The sequence below is a fragment of the Vidua macroura genome, chromosome 3, assembly GCF_024509145.1.
Source record: "Vidua macroura isolate BioBank_ID:100142 chromosome 3, ASM2450914v1, whole genome shotgun sequence".
Taxonomy (NCBI): Eukaryota; Metazoa; Chordata; class Aves; order Passeriformes; family Viduidae; genus Vidua; species Vidua macroura.
In genome coordinates, this window is record NC_071573.1 from 46,263,963 (window position 1) to 46,278,656 (window position 14,694).

The 14,694-nt window shown below is 36.9% G+C and overlaps 1 protein-coding gene across 2 annotated transcripts in view; it reads left to right on the plus strand.

Moving 5' to 3' along the window:
• The window catches only part of MTR (5-methyltetrahydrofolate-homocysteine methyltransferase), a 50,521-nt gene extending 36,420 nt beyond the window's left edge, over window positions 1-14,101 (plus strand). For both annotated transcript variants that reach the window (XM_053974164.1, XM_053974165.1), the window contains 10 exons: window positions 543-663; window positions 3,640-3,721; window positions 4,477-4,575; window positions 5,323-5,398; window positions 6,550-6,705; window positions 7,375-7,571; window positions 10,619-10,819; window positions 11,535-11,727; window positions 12,453-12,565; window positions 12,698-14,101. In XM_053974164.1, the coding sequence (XP_053830139.1) occupies window positions 543-663; window positions 3,640-3,721; window positions 4,477-4,575; window positions 5,323-5,398; window positions 6,550-6,705; window positions 7,375-7,571; window positions 10,619-10,819; window positions 11,535-11,727; window positions 12,453-12,565; window positions 12,698-12,790 (1,331 nt within the window). In that variant the 3' untranslated portion in view covers window positions 12,791-14,101. The remainder of the gene's footprint in view (window positions 1-542; window positions 664-3,639; window positions 3,722-4,476; window positions 4,576-5,322; window positions 5,399-6,549; window positions 6,706-7,374; window positions 7,572-10,618; window positions 10,820-11,534; window positions 11,728-12,452; window positions 12,566-12,697) is intronic.
• Window positions 14,102-14,694: the final 593 nt, after the last annotated feature.

Sequence of the window (14,694 nt, forward strand, 5' to 3'; positions counted from 1 at the left end):
TCAGTAAAAGAACTTGGCATTTGGCCTGCCAGATCAGTGAGTGTGAAATCCGGAATGAATTGTTCTAATAAATAATGAACTTCCTGAAACAACTTGCAGTTGCTTTGGAACAGTCTGCTGCATCTTGGAAAAGATGAATTGTGTGAAACATAGGTGGTGAAGTTTGCAAGCACTTGCTATTTCTAAGAGCAGAACTTATAATTGTTTTGTCTTATTTCCCTCCTCAGTGCTGAACTTCTGAGACTTGGAGCTTGCTAATCAAAAGTGCTGTTTATTTATTTCTGAAACTAGAGCAGTAGGTGTTCAGCAACTGTGAAGACTGAGAAATATCTTAAATTGGGGATTTGCAATCACTGTCATTCTTGGAAAGCTTTCACTTTCTGATTGGGTCAAACCTCCATTTTAGACTAGTGACTATCCTGCTTTTCATCTCATTATTTTCTATCTGATGTATGAAGAAACTTTTCTGTACTAATTTCTGTGTCTTTCTAGAATGGATTGGCTAAAAGTTTTGTGCATGTGTGTTTGTAAATTTACAATAGATATAATTGGCCTGTCTGGTCTCATCACCCCATCTTTGGATGAGATGATTTTTGTCGCCAAGGAAATGGAGAGATTGGCAATAAAGATTCCTTTGCTCATTGGAGGAGCAACTACCTCTAAGTAAGATATCTCAGTTGGGAAGATGGGCATCTTGTATGCAAACAGTGTTAACTAGTGAAAAGGAAAATTTATAGCCATTTCTTTCCCCTTTCTCTCATTTTTCTGCAACACACATACTCATATGTATTCACTCTAAGATTGACTATTTGACTTGTTCCAGAAGTCCTAGATTATCGAGGTAAAATCTAGTTAGTACATAACAAATAATGGACATCTTAAACATCTAATTTTTGCAAGTATATATTATATGTGGAAGTACTGTGTTTTCTCTAAAAGTTTTTGCTCATATGCAAATAAATATGATTCTGTTCTTCTAAGGAGCTGAATGATGTATTTTGATTCACCAAAGTATTCTAAAAATGCAGGATTTTGAGACTAGAAATGGCCATGTTGACATCGGGGAGCTATTATCTTTAAGGAAGTTACTGTATTTTCCTGAATCACTGTTCAATGCAGTGATGACTGCGTTGAGCCTCCAGTGCTGCTCAGGCAGGCTGGTAGGGGATAAAGCCCCACTGCTTGCCTTGAAGTACTTATCATGTTGATTTTGATAGACTGAGCTGTTAATCTTGTTCTCTCAGATCTGTTCAAATGAAATAATAGAGCTGCTGTGATTTCCTGAAGACCATGTTGATAGCTCAGTGACACCTAGTATTAGCATTACTGCACATGTGTTCTGGGCATGTATAACAGCCATGGGTCACACTTTGCTGACTGTTTTGTGTACAATATACTTGAGGAGGTGACAGCTCAGAAGACTGTTTTTTGTCTAACTAAAAGCTGTGAGCAGTGTTGCTTTCTTTATCAGAGCAGCACGTCGTACTGTATTCTGTATTTTTGGCTTTAGCAAATCATCTCATAATTTGACAGACAGTGGAGAGTAGGATCACTACCTGTCTTTATTGTTCCTGCATGTATAATGCAAGGGTCACTGTATCCCTTTTCTCCTTTTCCTTATGAGCCTCTTCCTATTGCTTTGATACTGAGAGCAAATGTGGAGGATTTTTTCTTACCAAGAAAACCCAAACCAACCAACCAAACAAACAAAAAAAAACCCAAACAAACAAAAAAAACCCAAAAAATGTCAGAACTCGAGGGGAAAGCTTTATTTTAAGTGGAGGTCTTAGGAGAGCCTTTTCAGTTCTTCTCAGTTTTTTTCACCCAGGGCATTGTGGACTAGTAATTGATGTCAAATAATGAGCATCATACAATTCTGCAGAATTTATTCACAGAGAGGAATGTAGCTAACAGAGAAGCTGCACTAGTTTTAGCCTAGAATATGGAAATTACTAAAGAATATATGTATACTTTTGAGTACAAAAATTGATTTTATTCATGTGAATTGTATATAAATGTATACTTGTACGTATGCCCAGATACAATGCAGTGTCTATAAAATATATGTCCAGTAAAGCTATTCTTTATGGAAGACTGGATTAATAATGTATATTTAACGTTACTTTCCTAGTCTTAAATTTAGCCTCCCATGTGCATTCTTAAAGGTTGTGTATATGTCAGAGGTTGCTAATGAAGAACCATCTGCATTTTTTTCACTGTAATAAATAGGCATTGTTATTTGGAATAAGGAGATCATGAGTACTTGGAAGAGTGTATAGTGAGGTTAGTTTGAAAGAGAGAGAGGGAAGCTGGATTTAGTCTCCAAAATCCACACAATAAGAGTTTCTTCATAATTTACAGTAAAGATGATTTTTCCATTCGTATTACGCTACTTTGGTAAATTCAGGTACTGAGAAATAATGATGACATTCTCATTGCCATAAAATTTACTTTAAAAAAAAAATACAAAAGTTAGCATGTAATGGTTGATACAGTGCCATTTTAGGACCATGTCTTCTTTTGTTTCCTTTGTCTGTTCCTATCAAAATAGAAGAGATACCTTTTTGTAAAAAATAGAGCTGCCAAGATCAAAAATGCGTCTCCTAGAAGCAGATTCAGGGCATGCTGGACAGTTGTTTACACAACTGTGTTGCACAGTCATGAGTAAACCTCCATGTCCAAGTGCTTTAAATATTTGACAGAACCTGAAGAAAAAGGGGATCTACCTTTGTTAGGGAAGATTGCTTCCTGGGCTCTGATTTAAGGTTAATTTTTGAAGTGTTGTTTGACCTTAGCAGATAAGAAAGCAAATTATAAGGCCCATAAGATCTTTGTTCCTACACTTGCTTGTAGAGTTTTGGTAGGACTCTGAGCAGAGCTCTTTGTTGCATCAATAGAAACTGTTAGCAGTGTTGCTTTCTTTATCAGAGCAACACATATTGTAGCAGACCTATTAGAGTCTATATTTTTTGGCTTCAGCAAGTAGTCTCATAATTTGACAGACTGTGAAGAGAAGGGTCTGTCCTCATTGCACTTGTAGTTACAATGCAAAGTTCATTGCATCTTCAAGGTGCAAGTTTGTAATATTTATTGACCACTGGCAGAGTTCATTCTTCAGGTGTATAGAGGACTTGGGCCTCTGATTTTGAGAAATTGAGTAATCATCACTGAATTAGGTTAATGCTAATCCACAGACCCAATAATTAGCATGTGGGAGGAAAAAATGTAAGAGCAAAAAGGATTAAAGAAGTTGTTAGTTCTTGGTAGGCTTAGTTTGGAATAGTCTTACTGATTTCTGGGACTCAAAACTAATGAGTTGTTGGTTTTCATTCAGCTGGTAAGGCATTGAGGGAATGTGAGTTGGCACGTTATTTATGAAGTGTTAGGATACTCTTTGAAGAAAAGTGTTATTAAAATCTGTGTTTAATGATTCATGGATAGCAGATGGATGAACTAATTTCTTCTTTTGAAGTTCTGGTCTATGCATTAAGTCAGGATTTATTTCACTGGGGATTTTTTGTTGGTGGGTTGCTTGGGGTTTTTTTTGGTTTGGGTTTTTTTTTTTTTTGTTTGTTTGTTGTTTTTTTTTTTTTTTTGCTTTAGTTGTGAAATGCTCACTCTCTTTCTTTTTCATTGAAGAACACACACAGCTGTTAAAATTGCCCCACGATATAGCGCACCTGTAGTTCATGTCCTGGATGCATCCAAGAGTGTTGTGGTTGTAAGTTCTAAATTATAGTTTCTTGTCCATGCAAAGATATGTGCCCTGTTTTTCTGTTGTCCCTTTCATCCTTTCCTCTAAGGCTTAAAGTTGTGGCAGAAAATTAAAAGGGGCACATCAGAGACAAGTTTCTAAATTACACTTGTTTCAGCTGTTTTGTGCTGCCATGTGGTTCTCAACTGGCTTGTGACAGTTATTGTCACTGAGCACTCTTATTTTCATGTCCATTACTCTAGTGAGGGTGACATTCACCGAGTCCTTGACTGCAGCTTTGTAGTGAAGACTGATGGAATTCTATGTGTACTGCTATTCTGGCTAATTTGGATATATTTCTGAAGTTAGATAGCAACATTCGTACTGAGAAACATATGGCTGGAGGTTTTTGGGATGGTTTCTCTTTCAGAGAAATGGGTGGTCTTAGCTGGCAAATATGTGGTGGTAAAGACTAGGCCAAGCTGTGTGTTGCTTCTGTGACTATTCAGTCTCTGAAGTTTTGGAGTATTCTCCTCTCAGGTCTTTCCAGAGCTGGACTTGGCTCTGCTAATGTTACCTTTGTAGTAGGGCAGAAATCTCAGTAATAATTGTAGTCTAAACATGGCTAGTTTGAATGTAGGTTGCAGATTATGGGTAAGGCTTAGTTTAGTGTTGCCAAGAGAGTCTGAAAGACAGGTTGTCTAGTTTGAAATTCATACTCTGTCCTTACCATAGTGTGTTATACTAGGTACTTAGTACTTTTTCCTTCCTGTTCTTTTCAGTGCTCCCAGCTCTTAGATGACAGTATGAAGGATGATTTCTTTGAAGAAATATTAGAGGAATATGAAGAAATTAGACAAGAACACTATGAGTCTCTCAAGGTACAAATGTAATTGATTATCTTCTTGTTTGAAGTGCTTGGCACATGTTGTTACTCTTGCTGTTCAGCTCCTTGTGAAGACCTTTAGGTATATTTGTTTTGATTTAAAACTTGCGGTAAAATGGATTGAAAACTTCCACAAGTGCTTATGAAATCAGATTTTCTAGCCTATAAGGCCTTGCTGCATGACTCTTAACACGTGCTTGCCAAATTCTAGGTTGTCCTCAATGCCTAATCAGTGGTATCTAGGACCTCCATGGAGCTGGCAGTCATGTCCATCAACCTATAGGAGACCAGTGCTCTCCTGGAGCAGTAGCAGGATATGTGGAGCTTCAGCTAGGGTAGTGAAAATGGTACTGTAGGTTATACTGGTTATACTGAGCCACACTCTATTGAGAATTTTAAACAACCATGCTTTCCTAATGTCTTAGTCTTGTTTAGGTGAGTGATCAGAGCAGTAGGAGAATATCTTTCTCAGCTTGTATTTTAGTGTACTTTGAAGTAATAAAGAAACTTCCGGTGTAGTTGAGAGGAACCAGAAATCTTGTAGGCCAGTTTCATTAGCATTATACAGGCAAAAATAATGATGTGTTTGTGATGTAATCTTACTTTACACCTGGGAACTTGGAGTTGTTGAGATGAAATTATGTTTTTAGATTTATCCCGAAGAGTACTTTGAGTAAAACTACCATGAAGTCCACAAAGTCTGAAAGGTGTTGTTCTGAAATTAACCTTTATGTCTGTATAGGAAAGAAGATACTTGTCTCTACAGCAAGCTAGAAGAAAAGGTTTCCAAAATAATTGGTTATCAGGCCATATACCAGGTCAGCTATATGTTGTTGATTGTGATTGCTGTGCCTTTATTTTATTTTGTGTGTTTATTTTAGATATATTTTTAATTAAATTATGCTTCAAACTTCAGAATGTAGCTGTGTAACAGCTTAAGTAAATTGGTATCTGTCTCAACTGAGATTTTTTTGTCTTACTTTGAACATTGTTTCTGCTTTTTTACAGCTCATTTAAAAAATAAATTAATATTCAACAAAGATAATTTTAAAAAAAAATCCCAAAACAATGAGTTACCCATCACAACATATAATCAAAGAAAACACTAATGACAGCTTTTGAAAATACTGTCTGCCTGGCTCATTACATTGCACACCTTACTGTACCATATTTGGGGAACACATGCTGTAACATGGCATTTTTATCAAATTCCTCCGTACACTCTATCCTACCCTACCCCCATCAGTTTGTGTACTGTTTTGGTTTTTTAAAAATTATACTAGAAGTATAAACAGCATTCAAGTTGCATCCTGCAGTGACGTTAACACTGCATTCTGTTGTTTCATTTACAAGATTCAACCAGATGCTAATTTTCAATAACTTACCTTAATGTGTTACAAAGTGTTGTGCAGACAAAACAAGTGCAAAGCTTGTGGCTTTACACAGATAGATCCATCTTGCTTTTTCACTTGTGTGTGTGCATCTAAACATGCAAAAGTTCTTAGAAATTACATAAAAATTTACAGAAATATTCTGCAGTGTCACAGTACATGTCTGTGTATAGAAGGGAATTGGTAAATGTGAAAGGCCCATTAAGTATGTTAGGGGTTGATAAGTTGTGTAGGTTTGTTTGGTCTTGTGTCTTGGCCAATATTCTGGCCAATTAAATAAGTTCCAAAGTCCAGCAGCTAAAAGCTATTGATTTACATGAATGAACAAAAGGCCTTAATTTTTCCATTTCAACCTTATATGCCTTTTTTTTTTTTTTTTTTTTTTTTTTTTTTTTGTTACATTGTAACTGTGGAGTATGGTATGACTTGGGAAAATATGACTATGAGAATTTTAGGACAGTTAGTTTGGAAGAGGTCGTTTGCAGGGGTGAAGGCTGCTGAACATCAGTTATACTGCAAATATTAAAGCAAATTTAAATTATTTTCATCATGTCCAATTGTACTTCTGATTCCTACAGTTAAACCAAAATTCATTGGCACAAAAGTCTTTGAAGACTATGACCTGAGGAGGCTGGTAGAGTACATTGACTGGAAGCCCTTCTTTGACGTCTGGCAACTTAGGGGAAAGTATCCCAACCGGAGTTTCCCTAAGATCTTTAATGATAAAACTGTAGGTGGGTTTGAAATTGCATTTACTTCATATAACTAATCCTAACAGGCCTAATGTGCTGCAGTAAGATTCCAAATGTTTTGAAATATATTAGGAATAGTACAAATACATGCAAAGAATGTCACTGAAATAATTTGTTCAAAGCAATGCTTAATGAACCAACTGTTGCCATGTGAGGCTGAAAAACAAGTGTGGAAAAATGTTCATTCCTCTTACTTAGCATTCACCTGCCAAAGCACAGGGAAGTATTTTATTAACAGAAAATGGCAGCAGAGCACTTAATATATGCGTTCCTGTTGTGGGTGAAGATGGCAAGCTCCTTTTGAAGCTATTCAGCAGGCTTTGAAATACGTGATAAAAATGCAAGGGTGACGCTGACAGCAATGTTCTGGGTGGGTCCCTTGCTCATTTTATTCTGTGTTCTCTGCCTCTGCTAGGTGGTGGCTGAAACATTTTGTGTTTTGTTTGGGTTTTTTTATTCCCTAAGATATGTTGTTACAGCCCTGTGATCACACTGCAATCTTCCTATTTGCTGTAGCTGACAGATCGTTGCAGTTGTTGAACAATTATGTGGAAAATGAATCAATCTTCAAACAATTCTTAAACCTATTTAGCCAATTATGAAAGCATGCCTTTTTTAAGGCAATTTCTTTTTTTCTTTTGTTTTTAATAGGTGAAGAAGCAAAGAGAGTTTATAATGATGCTCAAGATCTACTGAAAACATTGATTAATGAAAAGAAATTACAAGCCAGAGGTGTGGTTGGGTTCTGGCCAGCTCGAAGTGTTCAAGATGATATCCACTTGTATGCTGTAGAAGAGGCAGTGGGATCTTCAGAACCAATAGCAAAATTTTATGGATTGAGGCAACAGGTACAGTGATAGCACATTTGTTAAGTGACTTTTTTTCCCCTGAATTTCAGGAATGTAATAGAAGTACCCTATTAAATCTGTAGAAAATGGTTGTAATCTCTCTGCAGCTGTTGTCTTGTAATTTCTTTCAATAACAAGATCCTGTTAGTGATAAGCCAGGTCTTTGTAGTACTGTAGTATTTGTAGTATTTTGCATTGTAATAATTGTGCAAAAATGCTTTGTAGGTTTGACATCTTCAGATATGATGTGCATTTTCCGTCTCAATTTTAAGATGTCCTAAAGCAGTGTGTTGCCTAAATTAGTCACGTGAATCTTGTGTTCAAGATAAATTAGAACCTAAAGAACCTTAGTTCTCTAATATCCCTGGATTCTCCTTTAGATGAAGAATTCTGCTTTAATGTGTTAATGCTTAAACCCAGTTAGAATTTAAGAAACCTGGAAAATAAAGCCCAATGGAGATAAGTGTTTCTGATAGCCTTAATTTTTTTTGTAAAATGCATTATGTGAAGGGGCCATTTAGAACTATTTGGCAGCTAATTTTGATGGAGAAAATCATACTTACTTAGATTTGCATTTAATCTGGTAGATTGAACTTGCAAGATATTCTGCCTTTCCTTTTTCCTTATCTTCTGATTTGGCTTCTTCATAGTTCACATATTCAGAATCATCAAATGTGGGCAGAAAAAGAGTTTTTCTGGAGTACAATACTCTGTGAGCACAGTCGTGTGGCAACATTGCAGAACTGTGCTAAGAAATACCTGACTCTTAAGTTTATCTGTTGCAGTTCCCTGAGATGGATCTAGTGCATCTTGACAGACCATGGCAGATGTTTATATAAAATGCTCTCAACAAGCACACAGGCACGGATGTTTCAGAGACTTCTGGCCTAGTTAAAACATTTTGATATCCCATATAAATCAGCTTTACTACTCTTTCTTTTCCTGGCTTTTCCCAGGATTTTCCCAAGGAAAATACCTGATTTGATGTTGTTCTTGTAATGCTTTTTATTATTGGAATACTGTTATATTCCTTAGCCTTTTTTACTTTGTATATCCCAATTACTCAGGCTTCTCTCAAAGGTTAAGGTCATGAAATTCTGTGCATACTGTTCTTCTGGACTCCATGTATTTTAGCTGCATCTCTTCCAGCCTGGTGTATGTAATAACTCAGGAGAGTTTTCAGCAGAGCGAAGTAGAAGCGAATAATTGTCTTCTGTTTCATATGTAAAATGTTTCTTTCAGGACACAGAGTTCTTTCCATGACATTGACACTAACTAAGGATGTGATATAAATCTAAAAGTTAGAGGTGCATGTAATATTTTCTTTAGCTCTAATAATTGCAAATGAACCTTAAAATTAATATAAATTTCACCTGTGGGGAAAAAGGATATTTTGTTAGTTTTATAGTACTTTCTGTAACTTTGCAGGTTAATAGACAATCTTTCTTGGTTTTTCAGGGGTAGGAGTGTTTTATTTGCTTTTAAGATGCAGTTGGGAATGGGTGAAACACATTGTTAAAATATTGTCATAGGTGAAAAAAATGAATCTTCAGCTAAGTGATAGCCATCAAATAACTTTCTTCTCTCTGTAAGTTGGGTAGATTTACAAGAACTGTGCCACCTCTTAAATAGCAATCATGCTTCAATAATGAATATACTGATGTGATTAAAGATTTAGTTTTGGGTGCTCAGGCACCTCTTTCTGTTACCTTTCTTCCATTTTGGAAAAGGATCCAATAAGAAGTATAATTCCCTATTTCACAGAATCAATTAGGTTGGAAAAGACCTCTGAGATTGAGTCCAATCTATGATTGAAGAACCCCGCATCAACTAGACCATGGCACTGAGTGCCATGTCCAGTTGTTCCTCAAATACCTCTGGGGATAGTGACTCCACCACCTCCTTGGGCAGTCTATTCCAGTATCTGATCACACTTTCTCTGAAGAAATTTCTCCAAATGTCCAACCCAAACCTCCTCTAGCACAGATTAAGACGGTGTCATCTTGTTCTGTCAGTTGTTACCAGGGAGAAGAGACCAGCTCGCACCTGGCTACAGCCTCTGTTCAGGTGGTTGTAGAGAGCAATAAGGTCTCCCTTGACCCTCATTTTCCCCAGCTCCTTCAGCCACTTCTCATAGGATGAGTGCTCCGGAACTGTTATCAGCTTCACTGGTACTTCTCTGGACTTGCTCCAGCATCTCAGCATTCTTCCTCAGTTGTGGATCCCAAGACTGAACACAGTATTCAAATGCAGCCTCACTAGTCGCAGGTAGAGTGGAAGAACCACTTCCTTGGTCCTGCTGGTCATACTCTTTCTGATGCAGGCCAGGGTGCCATTGGCCTTCTTGGCCACTAGGCACCCTGCAGATTCATGCTCAGCTGGATATTGACCAGCACCTCAAGGTCCTTTTCCATTGGGCCACTTCCCTTTGCATAAACCCACTCAAACTTTGCTTAGGATTCAGCTTTCCAGTAGCGATACATGCATTTTGTTTGTGTTTGTGTGTGATTAGTAAAAAGTCTGCATCCTGGGCACTGTTTTGTCTGGATTACTGAGCACATAGTTTGTAGCATAAGAAACTAGGAGTGTTTATAAACTCAAAACCATTCTACAGTGGGAGTTGCTGAAGACTTCTTCAGTTTGCACATCAGCCATCCATTTTGTTAACAAATGTGGAATCTGTTAGGGGCAGAGATTAAATATTCCTCCTCTTCCCCAGTTGTTGGCACAAGAGTATTCCTTTGTAATATTTTTTTTGCAGTATAAGCTGTTAAATCTTAGTAGCTGCAAATAGAAGCAAAATGTGTGTTCAGTTCTGCATCTCTCTTTGGTGTTTTGTTCTTCAGTGGTCCAAACACCCTTAGAGTAAGAGGTGATTTTCTTCTAATTTAAATACAGGAAAACTACCACGACTCAAAGACTAGTTAGGTGTTTGTCAGAAATGCCCTAGGCCCTTTAGTCTTAAAAATACTGGTCTTAAGCTTAATAGTGCACTAATAATGTGTTTTAAAATGTTCTGATTTATTGCATTGATTTCCTTACTTTAGGCTGAAAAGGACTCTGCCTGCACAGATCCGTATTACTGCCTCTCTGACTTCATAGCACCACTGGATTCCGGCATTTGTGACTACTTAGGCCTGTTTGCAGTGGCCTGCTTTGGTGTAGATGATTTATGCAGTGAATTTAGGAAACAGGAGGATGAATACAACATCATAATGGGGAAGGCTCTTGGTGATCGGTTGGCAGAGGTATGAGGTTTTATCATGCGTTTCCTTGCAACTTTCTGCAGACTTAGAGCCACTTCAATACAATGCCAGTGAGGCTTGCTCTAGCTGGTGATTTCAAGCTATAGCAGGGTTTTAGAAATTACTATTATTATTGTTGCTGTTGTTACTATTATCTCAAGATATTTACTGAAGTGGAAATTCTTCCTGAATGGCAGCTGGTGCTGGTAAAATCATGTAGACTGCAGGATCAGTTCAGAAAAGCTGTTGCCCACTTTGAGCTAGAGGAAAAGTCCTCTGCTAAAAGGAGCAGCAGCACAGGCTTCTATCTGATTGTAGCAGGGAGGCAAGAATAATGTGGCCTTCCATAGCTAGACCAGGGTGAGACACCCAAATAGTCAAGACCTAATGACCTCAGTGCTATAATGAAGTGTCACTACCATAGGTTAATGAATTTTGTCTTTTTGGATTACTTGTCCACATCTTTACCTCTTTAAAGCAGGACAAACAAAAATGCACATCTACCAATAAGAGAAGTAACTAAAATACTTGAATTATCAAAATAAGTGTTTCATGTGAACTTTAATTCTTTCAAATGTCTCACCTATGTTAAGAGCTCTCTTAAAAATGAAAATGGGAATGCGAGAAAGCATCTCTCATTGTTTGTCTTAATCAATCACCTATTGCATCAGTCTGTACAAAGTAAAAAATTTAAAAAATCTTTTCATTCTATTCCAAGGCATTTGCTGAGGAGCTTCATGAAAGAGTTCGAAGGGAATTCTGGGCTTACAGTAGTAGTGAGCAGCTGGATCTCTCTGGCCTACGCAAAATTAAATATCAGGGAATTCGCCCTGCTCCTGGATATCCCAGCCAGCCTGACCATACAGAAAAACTCACCATGTGGAAACTTGCAAACATTGAGGAAACAACAGGTAACTCTGCTTTGCTAAGATTCTTAAACTGCTTTTTATGTGAAATCAAAATTTCAGCTGAAGAACAAATTGGCTGTTGCAGAATTACATAAAATACTGAAGTGCTTGGGAATTGCTGTCTTCCCCTTTTTATCCCCATTTTTATTTTGCCTCATTCAAGGAAGAATTTGCAAAACATTGCCAGTGCTTTTGGTGGAGGAGTTGTGTCCTTAATTAGCAGATTGCATGCAAATGGGGTTCTGTTGCACAGAAAAAATTTATGGCATCCTTATGGTGGTAAGAAGACATTCCAGATAGAAACAGAAAAAAATTCAATTCAGCAGTGTATTTCCTGGTCCACAGGAACCTTGAGAAGGTACTTCTTAAAAAGGGATTAATTCCATTTGTCTTCCTCTTACATTTTGCATGTCAAATGTTTCACTGGTACTTCTACAATTCAAAAAATAATTTTCATTGCTTCAAAACCGCATTTGCCAAAATGTCCAAGTTTTTTTCTTCAAACTATGGAGTTACTCTACAGTAATTATAATGAAAGTCTGTGGTATGTTTAAAGCTCTGAGATTTTCTTAATGGTTAACAAGTGGAAAAAGGGTTTGGTTTTAGCTCATCTGAAACCTGCTTGGTTTTTTTTGAGTATGCTTGAAGCTGCCCAATATTAAAAAAGGTTCATAATTTGTGCTTATTCTTAATTCTAAGAATAATAAAATCCTCATCCTCTTTTCCAGGAATTGGTCTAACGGAATCACTAGCAATGATACCTGCTTCTGCTGTTTCTGGCCTCTACTTTTCCAGTCCCAACTCCAAATATTTTGCTGTTGGCAAGATATGTAAAGATCAGGTAACTAACACCATCAATTGTAGTAGTGTTAAAGCATTCAAAATCATCTTATGAGCAGATGTCTTAAAGATTTTGTAAACATTTAAAGCTGCAGTTTCAAAATCTTCATCATATTTTGTGGTCCCTTTGCAGGTTGAAGATTATGCACTGAGAAAAAAAATTTCTGTGGCAGAGGTGGAGAAGTGGCTGGAACCCATTTTGGGATATGATACTGAACAACTGTGATATTTGTGGATGAACTTCCTTTTTTGATGGTCCATTTGCCAGAAGGAACAAGAAAATTCTTCCTACTGAAAACAGCTTTCTTCCATCCACCCCTATAGCTTGTCTGATTGTCTTGAATTCTTAATCAAGGAATTTAATATTTCAAATCACATCTGCCTGGTGCCCTTGGCTTGGGACTATGAATGTATTTAGTTTCTCAATCACAGCATCATACTTTTATTTATTTTTGTGTTTTCACAAAGACTCTAGCAGAGAAGCTAGGTGTAGGGTGAGATGGGGAAACAGCAAAGCTTTCCTGGTCTCTGGAAGATTTTGAAACCAGGGACAAGAATTTCTCTCTCATGGCTGTGGATACGCATAGAACAGAATTTGACTTCTGTTATTTTAGTGTGTTTTGGCAAGTCCAGGGACAGAAACATGATGTGATTCTCCTGCAAAGTCCCAAAATGTTTTTTACTGAGTGATCAAGAACAATTGAAGTACAACAGATCTCCTTTTTAAAAATCATCTACTCAGTGTTTAGTCTTGTGCTTGGGAACACACATTGTTCTCAATGGTAGAATTGTCAGAATAATACAATCTTCTGGAGTAATATCAGAGATCTGTATTGGGAAATGGCATGACAGAGCCCATGGAGTTGTCTGCTTCATGCTTCTTCTTCCTTTCAGCAAGTCACAATCTTTCTATTCTTTATGAAGTATACTGGCACTTCCTACCTTACAGTTAATGTTGTCACGCTTAATTAATACATAAACAATAATTTGTACATGAAAATTATGAGAGCAGCATATTTGCTACTGTAGATAGCCAGAAAGCTTGGGGCTAACTTTTGCAGACTTTTTAACCTTCTAGAAAACTGGATTTTAAAAGCAAATAGTACTGTCATATGTAACAGTTAATATTGTAGACTATTCAGATTTAACTGAGTGTGCTAATTGTTCAGCTTTCAATAATTTCTGAAAAGTGTCTCAAGTATTATTTAAATGCTAATTTGTAAAATATTATGACAGAACCCTCTCATTTTTTTGATCTCTAATTGTAAACAAAAGACCAATATTGTAAGGAAGATATTCTTTTAATAGTTTATTGTAATCTTTTATTAGCTACATAATTTTTGTGATGTCTTCATCTGACTTTATGCTGAAAGAATCATCTTGTATCAGCAGATTAATAAAGATGGTGTTATCCTATTAGAATCCTTTAAATGGCAACAATAAAGTGTTTGCAATAATCTGAATAGATAATGTCAAAATTAATATGTGCTTGTACCATGAACCTGAAATTATAGAAGCTGCTATGGGGTTTTTAAAATAGTTGTGTAAGTATGTTCTTAACTGAATATTTTAGAATGGCTCATCCTTTAATGACTTACAGAAATAATTTCTAATGGATCTCCCTTCCCCCTGCCTCCCTCCACGTCAAGAGACTTGTGACATGTCCATGCTGAGCAGCTGATTTTTGTAGTGAGAATGGTTTCTCAGTAGAACACTCGTTTAGACTGCCAAAATGAAGTAAGATGTTCTTAATATAAAAGATTATTTGTTCCTGAAATATGCAGCATATGAAATTGAAATCCTCTCTGTTTTGTTTTTGGTAATTTCACTTCTGCTGATCAATTTAATGCTTGGAATCTCTCCTCTCCGGCACTCTTCCATATTCTTACATTTGGAAGCATAGTGCCTTATTAGTCTGAAAATTTGATAGTGTGAATGGGGTCAAAGTTTGACTTGCTCAGCTTGGTTTGTTTATTGATTTATTTTCCTGAAATCAGTGGCAGACAGTTCAGTGAGTACAGCTGACAGCAGGAGGTCCCTGCTGTCTAACGGTGATGGTGTTACCTGGTGTACAAGCAGAGAGTTTCAAATGGTGTGCAGTTGCTTTAGCCTTTCACACATGGTGTCACA